This window comes from Acipenser ruthenus, chromosome 1 (assembly GCF_902713425.1).
Source record: "Acipenser ruthenus chromosome 1, fAciRut3.2 maternal haplotype, whole genome shotgun sequence".
Lineage (NCBI taxonomy): Eukaryota > Metazoa > Chordata > Actinopteri > Acipenseriformes > Acipenseridae > Acipenser > Acipenser ruthenus.
In genome coordinates, this window is record NC_081189.1 from 63,209,263 (window position 1) to 63,222,835 (window position 13,573).

The following is a 13,573-nucleotide window of genomic DNA, read 5'->3' on the forward strand; positions in this document are numbered from 1 at the left end:
GCAATGGGAGTATTATTTCCATACCTGTTATACTTTCAAAATTATATTTTCCATATATTCCATTCTAATTTAAAACCTAGCCAGAGGTGAAGTTGCTGACTTGGTTTATCATGGAATGCTTGATAAATGTGTCTACCTACCCATTTCTGTAAAACTTTGACCAATAAAAAATCTATGGGAACATTTGGGGTTATTTTGGAAATAATTAATAATTAATTATTTAAGGATATAGTGGAGGCATCTGTCCATTATGACCTACATTGTTTAATAAATGAAAATATGACAGAAGGCAGTATAAGTAGCAGTCAAATAGATAAATGTTTAATCCATTAGTCACAAAAATATTTGCAGTTTGTCAAACCTTTGAAAAAATGCTATACACAGGATTTTTTTGCAGCATTGTATTGTAGCATTTGTTCACATGGAAATGAACTACTAAAGTACAAGATGCATTGATGTAACAGTGCATTTGGCAAGATATGTACAGTTTTTTGGATTAAATGGTTTTAGGACGTACAAGATTGCTGTGATCTAAAGGACAACCATTCATTTGTAGTACGACTTCCTATCTTTATATTGCTGTTTATATTGCTGTTTATATAAATAAAGACCTATTCTAATTTCCCTAGGAAATATGCTGTTGTCCATTAAACCACAGTTTCACAACAGTATAATATAACTATGATCTTCATTGTATGGGGATGTTTGAGATTTAGGTGTATTTCTTGATTTCATCATACAATACTAATACAAAAGCACCACCCATGCCTCTCAATACATTGGACCAGGCACCCTTAAAGAAAGCTTTCGGGCCTTCATCCTTGGCAATCTTCTTCCAGCAATCAATTGTGCCCGTGTACATGATATCAGCTGTCAATACAAGATAAAAAAATCAGTTAAGCATTAAAACCTGTATAATGTTCAAAAGTTGTTCAACACGTTTTTATATTCGAAAGGTTAATAGTTACATTTAATTAATCTAAGGCACAAGTGAGATAGTACAGGATCAATAAAGTTATATAAAATGCACATGCAGTACACTAATTGATCAGTTATATTTAATGTATTTAACGCAGTAAATTAATCTGTGTGCATGTAAATATAGCCTACATTTTGAAAACACCATCAATAAACACAAATAGGTGATAATAGACTTTAACAAACATTTTTTCATCATGAAATGTGTCTTCAAAGAAATCAATTGTAAAACAAAATAAAGTTTTTATTTGTATTTTTACACAATCTAAACGGTGTGCAGAACACGGACCACATATTCTTGAATCCACAAGACATTGAGTCCGGTTTTCATTTTAATGAATTGCATAAGTTTATAGCTCACCTCCTTTGCGACCTGACTGCATCATCATACGACGACGGACTGTGTCGAAGGGGTATGACACAATACCAGCTGAAGCAGTAACAGTCTGTGCGATCATCCAGCTGATGACGATATGCACGTTTTTGGGATCCGGCAACATACCTGAACGCGCAACGAAGAGAATTAGATTTGTGTCTGAAGTTTGCCTAAATACAATTTTACATAGTTTATGTGTATAATAAGACCTCCTGAAAAGGTTTGCACGAGCTTCAGAATTAGAAGTAGATATCAAAAAGTTGTCCAACAGTGAAAATGTGGCCTGCATATTGTTATATTTTAAGCTGTATCATTTACCACTGAAGCGCTTGTTTCAAGATCACAATGATAATATAATCATATAAAAGGAAACCATATATCTTGCAAGTACTGCTTTTTGGATAACACCGTGCCCTCGGCAAAGCGTACACTGAATAGTACTTCTCTTACCCTTGGCAGTGTCGTAGACTCCAAAGTAGGCAGCTCTATAGATGATAATACCCTGGACTGAAACGTTGAATCCCTGGTAAAGACCCTTGAGGCCGTCAGACTTGTAGATCTTAGAGAGGCAGTTGCCCAGACCAGAAAACTCTCTCTCGCTCATGCCTTTACCCACATCGGCCGCCAACCTGGTTCTTGCGAAATCAAGAGGATACACGAAGCACAGCGAGGTGGCACCAGCGGCGCCGCCAGACGCCAGGTTACCGGCGAAGTAGCGCCAGAATTGCTTTTTCTGGTCCACTCCTCCAAGGAAGACCTTCTTGTACTTGTCTTTGAAGGCGAAGTTTAAGGCCTGGGTGGGGAAGTAGCGGATCACGTTGGCCAGGTTGCCTCTCCAGAAGGAGATAAAACCTTGCTCCTTAGGGATCCTCACTACACAGTCCATGATCCCTTTATAATGCATTTCTGCTGATATCTGCTTGCTGGCATGTTGGACCTAGAGGCAGACAAAATAAATATAAATGCAATGCAGCTGCTGAACTCAATATATTGTCACTTTTAGCAGATAAATATAGATATATAAAATATGTAAAATATATCACTATAAAAGTGTGCTGTATGGTTAACTGATGTGATTCATTACAAATGAGATGCAACATTGTGTATATTTATAAGTTACCCACTTTGTCAAATGATGGTTTAACCCTTCCATTGCCACCTTTTTAAAACACACACAAACACACACACATATAGGGGGTGGGTGGCGACAACAACATATTTAGTTAGTTTGTTGTCGACTTTCAAGACTGGGCCGTTTTTTTTTAGTTATGTTTTCTAAAACGAAATGTTTCAAATTTAGAATAAGAAACTATTTGTAAGTACAGAATGTATAACATTGTGAATTATTTTGTGTGTCTTATACAATGTATTTTACACAGATGATCAGTCTGTAGAATGTAATCACTGCAGCCAAAGCGTTTTTTTGGACACATACATTTCAGAAGCAATCTCAAGGAACGCTACAGCTTGGTGTATTTAGTGACTTTATGTTGCCTGATGTTGCATCTTCGCCTGCCACATTACGCAGAACCGGCCGGTTCACTGAATGCAACAAGTTCTCGCTCTTATTTATTTATTTATTTATTTATTGATGTATTCATATATTAATTACAAGTTCGGGTTAGGGTTTCGTTCGTCTCTTGTCTGTGCTAAAACCAGCACCATTTAAAGCAACCCCGATGGCGTAATGGGAAAAGATTCTAAATTTAGAAACAGAAGCCAGTGCAGTTCTGTCACTTCACAGCAGTCTTTCAATCTTTAAAAACAATTTCCAAAAGCATGTTTTAAATATACCACTACTCTTATACATCAGCAAATTAAGCACTGCCAAAGACCTAATTATCAGTCGGCTTTAGGAGCAGAGTTTTAGACTAGATGTAGCGGTCTCCATAATTACTGGTGCAAGTCACCAGGATACAGTGTTAAGGCAACTGCGCTCACAAGTTCTCTTTAGTTTGTTTTTCCTTAATAGAACAATGTAATTTCAGTATTTGAGGCAGCACATATTCATGCTTTATAATATATAATTCTTATCAAGGAATCATACCAACGCAAGATCTTACCTGCAGCAGCAATTTCACTCTTTCTATAGGGGCCACAGCTGTCTTGGAAATGGCAGCAGCAACACCACCGGCCAGAAAATCCTTCAGAAAGCTAATTACTTGGTCACTCATTCTGAATCAAATGTATCTAAATCTACCTCTAAAAAAGAAGTGTCAGACTTAACAGTGCCCTTTTCCACCCAGGTACCCGCCTGCAACTTTATTCCCCTTCAAATGGACGATGGCTTTCCTTCTTTCCTAATATATACAACCTGTCTATCGCGAGACAGGGGGTTGGGGCGAACCAGATGGTCATCTTCAGATTGGTGCTGCTAAATAAATTTCCCAGGTCACAGTTCATTCCAAACGCCATACTTATCAAAGTAAGTTAAGAGATGAATTGGGGACGTTTAAAGGGCAAATTAAAGTTATCATGTCCTCACTGAGCCTCTGCACATCATGTACTAACTCCACCGTGTTGACGTGAGGACGAACAAAAGTGGGAAGCCTGGACTACACCCACCAGACAGAATTAAGAATTAACGGTTTAACATTAACTATATATATATATATATATATATATATATATATATATATATATATATATATATATATATATATATATATATATAAGCACATGACAAAATCAATGTGTTTTAAACCCTTCATATTCCCTGTTTAATGTTATTACAGACAACATATTTGTTGTTGGAAATACGCGGCTTCTTATAACGTTGTGAAACTGGTAAATATCTCGAATAAAAGCCGGTTCTCAGTATGTCTTATATTGCGTTTTGTCCTTGAGGCGAAATTGAACAAGTATATATTCTACCCAAATCTGCGTAACCTTTTAGACTATTCAATAAATAATGTGTATGTTTTTTTTTTGAACAATAGTCAAGTGCCATTGGTGTCAAAAACGCTGTTCAATGTCAAAGTCAATATGGATACATACTGGATACATACCGTACTTTGCATGTTATTCATCTTAAAACCTTTAAAGTGATTACAGCTTTTCTGCTGAGTTGCTTATCATGTTTAGGTACTTATTCATATCTAATAACTTCTCAATTTTATAGCACATATTTCGAAAACAGCTACAGTTCACGCCAATGTGTAATGTCAGTGACATAGTTTATAATGTGGAGCTGTTTCAAGCTGCCCTTTTATAGATCACCAGATTAACCAGCAGTCAACCTTAGTGCTGTAGGTATACAGACGAAATCCAGACGTGAAATACTAGGAGAGACCAATAGAGTAAAAATAAAAAAAAGGAATGAACTGCCTGGATGCTTGAGAAACTGTTATTCAGATTTACTTCGTACCCTCTTTAAAGTGGTTAAGCCATTCAATTAAAACTTCAGATCAACTGACAATGTGACTTTACAGGCTGGGGGAGGCTGGTAGGTCACATTGTCCCATAGATGAGGAATGAGGATGTCTGTTCATGGCAGGTATTTAGGATTCAAAGTTCAAAGTCATAAAGGTAGATTTAGAGAACAGCCCGATTTTTAAATGTAATTTTTTTGAAACGTTTAAAACAGTTTGTGTGAACGCTATGTGGTTCGAGAAGTTTCCCTGCCAGAACTTTTGTATATATAAAAAAAAAAAGTATTCGTATCACACATGTAGAATGATCGTATCTCAATCAGAGTATTGATATATTATTGTAGTTGCTTTGGTAACGACGGGACAGGTAGTGTCAGTGGAGGAGGAAGAGGAAGATGGGCCCCACTGCAGGACCTTATTGTGGGCCCCCCACCCCAAACGTTAATTTAATCCTTATTTCTAAACATCAAACATACCAAATCAAGTGTTTCATTTTTAACTATATTTAATTGTCTGAATATTAGCATGTATGAAACAGTACGTAATAAGAACGTTTTCTACTCACCTAATTTATTTTATTTTGCGTGCATCTTTACATCCAACACTATTTTTGTAATCATAAACGAACAGGTTTAATCACCAATCCTACCAGGGTTCCCAAATTCTGCGATCACAGATATCACTACAGAATTCACAATTCTGCGCAGACATGTGCAGAAATTGTCTCACATAGGAAAACGTTTTTTTTTTTTGTTGTTTTTTTTTTCTTTGTAATATTATTATTATTATTTTTAAATCAGAAATACCTGGGCATGTTGATTTGCTGTAGTTTATTTTGGTGCCCGCAGCAGCGCCCGACAGCTTCCGTCTAAACTACAGGATGAATCGTGCACACAGAATATAACTGCAAATATCTGTGCTGAATAGTACCCCAAAACCTTCCATGAAGACGTGCCTCGATCGTACTAGCCTCGGGGAGAAAAAAAGTTAGGATAATTAAGACAATAGCGATACCTGTTGAAATGAGGGAGGATACAATCTGAATTACTGGCACCGCACACCCGCAGCTACAGTTATGCAAATGTGTAACATCTGTAAATATAAATGCGAAGGATATTATCATTGTTAATAAATAAAGAAATAAATAAAAACGTTCGAACCCCCCCCCCCCCTTTTGAGTGCGTGGGCACGTGTGCACCTGCACCTGCTATTGCTCCGCTACTGACCAGTGTGTCTAAAGTACCAAGGTACAATAGACTACTGCACGTAGAAAATTTGTGAAAATGATTGTGAAATAAAGCATTTAGCAATTTAAACAAATCTTACTGTGATTTCTCAGTCTATTCCTATTTCTTTCTTTTTTTAGCACCGTTTCAGCTTTTTAACGGTACAGTAATTATATAAATCCCTTGTTTTCTTTTATTTAACATGGGCAGTTACGTGAAGTGATGTAGCATGTAAAAACTGAAACTGAATTCCCCAAAGCACGGTCTTTTCTTGTCTGATCTGCAAATGAATCCATTCTGTCCTGCTAAAAGCTGAATAAACTGTTGTTGACCATTAATAAAATGTGCATTGATCAGTCTCCAGCAGTACCAAGTTGGTAGCAGCAAGTATAAATGACACATGCCAGAGGTCCATCGATTAATAGAGAGTGTACAGGGTGGGATATAACAGGTTATACTGTACATATACATAAAACATTAATAAACTTAACATTGTACAATATGCATGCAGTGACTGAAGAGGATATTACAACAAGATTCTGAAAGAAAAGCAACAATTACTCTCTTGTTGTACCGGATGACTCCAGACTCCAGAAAAAAAAAAAATGTCAACATTCTTATCAGAAGTAAAAAGTGATCACATTATGCAATGGTGACAGAGAATTCTAATGTACAACTAACAGGTTTCTTTAATAATCGGCACGCCTCTACATTTTTAAATGAATAATTTGTAATTAATTCAGCTATCAGGAATGCTTGAAAAAGTATAATGGCTGCATTTTTCTATGCATGTCTTGGTTTTGCTATTTGAAAATATATAGCACACTGACAACATTTATATCAAATTGCTACAGGGGTAGTACTGTATGTTTCAGACTGTTACTTGGATACGATACACTGAGTTTCTTTTGACTACTTTAGGGTTTGATGTTGAGTTTGCAGAAAGGTTACTGGAAACACAAGGACCTGTAATTAAACTGTAACAGCTCTTGCATTACAACTCAGCAAACATTAAGAACACTGTTTACCTCAATGTATTTCCCTATTGTATATTTTAATTTACCAAGAACTATTTTTACAAAGTGGCTTCACGTTTTAAAAGGGCAGCGCTTGGACAAATAAATCCATCTTCGCACAATTAATGTTATTTATTGTTCTTTCTGGACAGCGCCACACCACAAATGTAGTTGTTGCCTTAGCGTTGTTACCATGGCTGCAGGTTCTTGTGTGTGTGCTATGACACTAATTGCTACCTAGAAGCTACTAAGGTGCTAAAAGGTCATTGTGGAATATGCAATAAACTAAGGGGTAGATGTCCTAAAGTGTTGGTATGTCACAATCATTGCAAACCACATGCAAACCAGTTGGAAGTGTAGCTGAAATGTACTAAACAAACGCAACGCTGTTAGGATCACTTTAATGAACACTTGCAGCCGCAGTTCTTATTTGCGCTTTAGCCTTAAATGAATATGTAATTCTGGGCGTTCCTGCAGAAATTCACTTGCAATGACAGGGGACTTGCAATGCAGGGGGCCTGCAATACAGGGGACTGGAGGCCTCTAAACATCCTCATCACTTACATTAGCTCCACTTGCAGCTCCAAAAAATACTGTTATGTTTTAATATTTAATATAATCATACAAAATCTCTTAACTGACACTTTTCCTTTATTGAAGATGGGGAGTGTTTGCCATCTGTAAATATTGTGTTTGCATTGTCTCTTTAGAAGTCAGTTATATTTCAATACTTAGTTTTCATGAGCACAATAATCTCCTGAGGGTCTCCCTGTTTAACTCATGCCAGTGCTCATATTTCTTCAGTATTGCTGTACTTTCAGTTTGGCAGCTGTTTGTTGGTGTATCAAGTGCGCACAAGAGCTGCATAGCAACCACAGAATAGTTATGTTTCACATTCATCAGTGGGGTAGCAACAATCATAGAAAACACGCGAAAAAGAACAAAGTTGGAAAGAACTGTACTTTTCATAGAGAACTGTAATTAATCAGTTGTATACAATACCGAAGGCATGTTTTTTTGTTCATTTAAACCAAATTACACCTTTTGCATTTGGGGTTTGACAGAAAAATCAGAAACACTAATAGAACTTCACAGATTTTAAGTCTGCAAGGTGTTTAAATCGTACCAGATACTTTTATAAGGGGCTGGTTATACAAATGTTTCAAATTCCAAGTGTTTTTGAATATTTTGTCCAATCAATGTAGGCCCATTTGTGCATTTATTTTCATAGTGCAAATGTATTTGTAACATAAAAATGTGGCAACAACAACAACACAAAAGGTGTTTTAAGGTAATACTTATTTTTACACTATAGTAGTCAAATAATAAGTGCTTATCTGAAATCTTTAGTAAGAACTCTATAGGCATCATATTAATGTGTGAAGTACTTGTCAAGCTGGTTTTAATCAAACAGTACATCACCACTGTGCCAGGCTCGTTCTTTCAATGTGTTAACATACGCAATGTTGTTTGGGAGGGGATTTAGTCTCTTTCTGTTGCCTATAGCAACCTCACACTGTTGAATAGAAAGAAACAAGACTAGGCAGAACAGATTGCGGACACCAAAGAAAGTTTATTCCACCGTCTACCGGAATGGTGGTATGCCTTCGGTAAACTGAATACAATGCTTGTAGAGTAAAATACGGTAACAGGAAAAAAAATACATTCTTATAAAACAAAAGCAATGCATTCACGAAAAAATAGATTCTATTGATTTTTTAAACATAATTTATTTAAAAAAAGGAAGTTATATAGTGACTTGAAACAAATACAAAATAAATACAGTATTAAAAAGAAAAATATCTAAATGATGGCTGCAGCAGGAATTTCAGGTCGTCTTTCCTCGGTTGCTTCTTGCCGATTCCCAACAATCCAACACCCGCTGTCGAGGCTCGGAGATCCCGACACCATCTCCCTTCGAGGTTTCTCGAAAGCCAGCGGCAGAAACCCGAGCGAGAGCGAAGCCGAGCAGGGAAGACCACTTGCGAACGAGGAGAGGCACGACACTTTATATCGGAGCCAGTCTTCAAAAAGCTATAGATGTTTCACTGGAAGAGACCCCGACACTGAAAGGGTTGGCCCGCTGCCACTACAGCACATCCCAGAAGGTGTGGAGGTGATACCCGTGACAGATCCCAACAAAACCAGGCTACCTATCTTTGGTAAGTAATCTGGCAAATGTATTATTAAAGTGATAGACTAGCAATGTATGAAATAACTCAGTACGCATAATAAAGGACACCTTAAAGCCCACTTTCTTTAAATAATAACAACAGTTTGATGGTAATTTGACTCGACCTTTTCCTCAGTTTTATAGTTTATTTCGTGTTTAAGTACTCCCACCTTATAGACAGATTTCTATAGTTTGTTTTAAAATATAATGGGATGACCCTTTTGCGTTGGAGACTGTTTACTGTAGATTGCCGTTATGTGAATTCCTTATCAGACACTTGTAGGTATTCTAGTTTGTTTATATTTCATGTAGGCTCACGCACGTCATACTTCATTATTGCCCACTTGTCACTATAGGCTGCTATTAGTTTTTTTTTGTTTGTTTGTTTTTTTGGGGGGTTTTTTTTGCGTATGTTTCAACCAAGGCTCGAGGTTTGACCCAATGTTCTGGATTCGTAAATCCTATCCTCGTTTTATTGGCACTATACCGCGTTGTTTATGGTGTAATTCAAAATACTTCAGAGGCCGTATATACCGAGTTGCTCCCTCGTATTGTTTAATTAGCCATTCCGCGCAGCCATTCACTCTTATCGACAGATGTGCCGTAGCTAGCAGTTGGTTATTTAACACAATTGAAACTATTGTAAAGAAGAAAATCGGTGTTTTTCTTTCTTTCTTTTTTTTAATACCAGTTGGTTTTAAGTAATCCTTCTGACTAAAGAGTACAGTTTCCTTTTGTACTATATTTTGCTTAGGCTTAACAGGATAATCATCCAAGCATTATATTTATTGTTTTGTGATTAGGCTAATAATTATAAAAGTTATGAAGCATTGTGGTCTATTCATATTGGCGGTTGATTTTTACTTTTCGGGGTGAACCAAAGTGAAATCGAGAGTCTTCTAAATTCTGCCCTGTGATCATTTCAGGACCTTAAACAGCGCATTTTTTTTGTTGATCTGGCGCTTTGAATTCACCCAAAACAATTAAACGATGGGATGTTTATAACTATATAACGTTGTATTCAAGGGCGTAACTGCTTAACTTGTAGGCCACGTGGGTACTCAGCAATTTGCTTGTCTGTCATTTTCGCTGGCAAGCAACTTGGTTCAAGTTCTGTGTCTAGCCTACAGTCTGAGGGAGACTTGCGCCACCTTACGCAGAGACTTCTTTTTTTATTTAAATGTATCTTCAGTTATCACCATGTTGATACAGAGGCAAACAGACACGTATTTTTACATGATAAACCTGCAAATGCAATTTGGGTTTAAAGAAATGTATCCAGCCACACAACGCTTCCAAAATTAACTTGATTTAGAAAAAAAAAAAAAAAAAAAAAAAAACATCGTTGGTTTTATAGTGTGTTGACATAAACTGGTATAATAAAGTTATTTTGAGCAGAAGGCACACACGCTGCCTCCCGAACTGAACATACACCATCCTGTTAGACGCAGAAAATAATGCAGTCTTCTGGGGCCGTTTATTTCTCAAGCGCTAGAGCTTTTGCTAAGTGAGCCTCTCTGGGCCACAGCATAGCGTTTTCTAAACTGAAGTATAAAACACAAGCAAAGAAACACAATACCGGTATACCAGTGATAATATTGCTAGTGCTGAGGTAACTACATCGATTTGAAAACAAAATAAAGCACCACAAAGAAGACAAAGGGTGAAATGAGGAGTACCAGCATAGTAGGATGACTGAAAACAAGAGGTTCCTATAGATACTAAATTTTTGCTGTCACAGAAGGTCATGCATGGAACCAAAAAAGATATATAAACTATAAATAGTAATACAGTGTAATAACTTGTGATAAAGTTTCATTTATTATTGCAACAAACCACTAGATGTCACTGTTCCTATATTTATTTATTTATTTAATGACAGCATACCGGTGCAGTACGCTCAAAACACTATGGGGAGTGTTTTCAACGTACGTTCAAAACACTCTGAGTGTTTTTAGTACAAGTTCAAAACACTTGGGTCACGTTCATAACACTCTACTTCTACGTTCTGAACACCACACTATGTACTTTCAAAACACTCTTACGCTCACAACACTACGGTATAGCAAGTTCAAAGCATTTGCATTGCTTTTTACAGTTATGGAATTACATTTGTATTTCCCCCAAACGTTTTTCAGCTAAAGCTAACTGAATTAACCAAGATAACAATTTACTAATAGAAACTGTAACTTTACAAACGTACTGTATATCAAAATACAGGGAGTTGAAATAAAAAAAAAAAAAAAAAAAAAAAATGAACTATAAACACATTAAAGACAAAAAACACAGTACTAGATTCAGAAATGCACACACACACAGATACACACACACACACACACACACACAGACACACACACACACACACACACACAAATACAAATACAGCAAATTGGAATCTATGGCTAATGGATTACCTCCTTTCAAGTATACTGGTTTGAGTTATTTTGCTCCAAAAACAACAATCATTCTTGAGGGATTACAAATGTTTTTGCTATACAATATGTTTTGAATATGTTATCTGGTTTAATAAAACTTTTTTTTAATTAACAAAAAATATATTTAATTAATATTATAACAATGCCACTTGTTATTAATATACTGTAACGGCGGGTCCCAAGGCAGGCTGGAGAGAGGGGCGGGGCCAGCGCGCTGACTGATCGTCACCAACCAGGAAGTGGGCACCCTACGGATCAGGGGCGTGGTCAGCCTGAGACTTTCCAGCCAGGTGAGGTATCTAGCTCTGGATTGGCTGGAGCGGGAACTTCCTCCCTCCAGCTCCCCTATAAAAGGGAGTGGGAGCAGGATACCAGGGTCAAATTAAAAAGAAGAAGCAGCTGTGGACATGACTGGAATGCGACTTGTTACAGAAATAAAAATTAATTTAGCTCTTGAGAACTTGCCTTGTGTTTTCCTTCTTGAAATTGCTACATTGGTGTGAGCAGTGGGATGGCGTGGATGATTAAGAAGGAAGAGTCCATCTTCTCTCCACTGGCCTGATGGGGATCGTCGTCGGATCCGGAGGCCGACCGGGAGTTTGAGGACGAGGAGGCAGAGGCGACGGCAGAGGGGTCTACCCCGAGGCGTCGAGGTGGCAGAAGGAGTGGCTTAAAGACCCCTTGGTTCAACAGGAAGGTTGACTGGGACACCTTCCTTGCCCAGTTCAACCTGATAGCCTGTTTGGAAGAGTGGACCGTGGAGAAGAAGGCGAGAAGGCTCTTCAACTTGCGAGGGGGGGGGGAGGTTAGCAGAGGACGCCCTACCCTGCCTGCCAACCCTAGACCCAGAGCAGCAGTCAGATTTTGAAACCTTGAGTGGGGCTCTCGGGCATTGGTTTGGCCGCAGCCGACAGCCAGGGCTGCTGCGTAACGAGCTCCCGAGTCAGTCCAGGAAGGCAGGGGAACCCCTCCTCGAACTGGCCGTGGCGATTGAGGATCTGACTCGCCGGGCGTTCATGCACATGCCATCCTCTGTGCAGGAGCAGCTGGCTCGGGACCAATTCATGGAGGCCCTGGGGCCTGGACTGCTGCGGATTCAAGTGCACCTTCTCCACCCCCAGAGCCTCCAGGAGGCGCTAGAGATGGCCCACAAAAGGGAGACGTTCTGGGCGTTCTGATAAAGCCCTCGCATCCCTCCAACAGGTGTTGCAACGCTCAAGCTCAACCTGGATAAGTGTCATTTCATGAGGAAGGAGGTCACCTTCCTCAGACACCGGGTTGGGGGTCAAGGCATCCGCACAGAGGCCGACAAGATCAGGAGGCTGTGTGGTCCAGTGGTTAAAGAAAATGGCTTGTAACCAGGAGGTCCCTGGTTCAAATCCCTGGTTCAAATCCCACCTCAACCACTGACTCATTGTAGCCCTGAGCAAGTCACTTAACCTCCTTGTGCTCCGTCTTTCGGTGTTTGTAAGTGACAGTGCAGCTGATGCATAGTTCACACACCCTAATCTCTGTAAGTCGCCTTGGATAAAGGCGTCTGCTAAATAAACAAATAATAATAATAATCAGTGCCTTGTGGGACTGACCCACTCCTGCCAACCAGCAACAAGTGAGGGCGTTTCTGGGGTTGGCCTCGTATTACCGTTGATTTGTGTCCAACTTTGCAGACAAGGTAGCCCCCCTGAACCGTCTCCTGAGGAAGGGCGAGATGTTTCTGTGGGGCCCTGACTGCCAGGCAGCCTTCACTGAGTTCAGAGTGGTTCCCCCACTCTGAAAGGGAGAACCACTTTGTCCTGGTTGCCATGGACTGCTTTTCAAAGTGGCCAGAGGTGTATGTCCTGCCCAACCATTAAGCGGAGGCTGTGGCGGTTGCACTGCTGGAGTGCTTTGTCTGCCGGTTCGGGGTCCCCCTGGAGCTCCACTCTGACCAGGGCCGGAATTTCGAGTACCGAGTCATGGTGGAGTTGTGAAGCCAGCTGGGGATCTGCAAGACCAGGA

General features: G+C 39.0%; 2 protein-coding genes across 2 annotated transcripts in view; one reads left to right on the top strand and one right to left on the bottom strand.

The window, feature by feature from the left end:
• Positions 1-299: 299 nt before the first annotated feature.
• On the bottom strand, positions 300-3,646 carry LOC117420868 (ADP/ATP translocase 1). The gene is made up of 4 exons (XM_034034582.3): positions 3,418-3,646; positions 1,805-2,291; positions 1,340-1,480; positions 300-870 (listed from the first exon to the last, which is right to left on the bottom strand). Exons 1-4 carry the CDS (start codon positions 3,526-3,528, stop codon positions 713-715), a joined length of 897 nt encoding a protein of 298 aa, XP_033890473.1. The 5' UTR covers positions 3,529-3,646; the 3' UTR covers positions 300-712.
• Positions 3,647-8,491: 4,845 nt separating this feature from the next.
• si:ch211-197n1.2 (EF-hand calcium-binding domain-containing protein 6) overlaps positions 8,492-13,573 on the top strand; it is a 39,006-nt gene continuing 33,924 nt past the window's right edge. Inside the window, exon 1 of the mRNA XM_034034866.3 lies at positions 8,492-9,129. Coding sequence (XP_033890757.3) covers positions 8,775-9,129 — 355 coding nt within the window. The 5' untranslated portion in view covers positions 8,492-8,774. The remainder of the gene's footprint in view (positions 9,130-13,573) is intronic.

Excerpts from the sequence above, each read along its gene's own strand:
- LOC117420868 (XM_034034582.3), bottom strand. The coding sequence starts at position 3,528 with ATGAGTGACCAAGTAATTAGCTTTCTGAAGGATTTTCTGGCCGGTGGT. Across the intron at positions 1,481-1,804 it reads AGTCTACGACACTGCCAAGG|GTATGTTGCCGGATCCCAAA; the intron begins GTAAGAGAAGTA and ends TTGCGCGTTCAG. Across the intron at positions 871-1,339 it reads GCAGTCAGGTCGCAAAGGAG|CTGATATCATGTACACGGGC; the intron begins GTGAGCTATAAA and ends TTGTATTGACAG.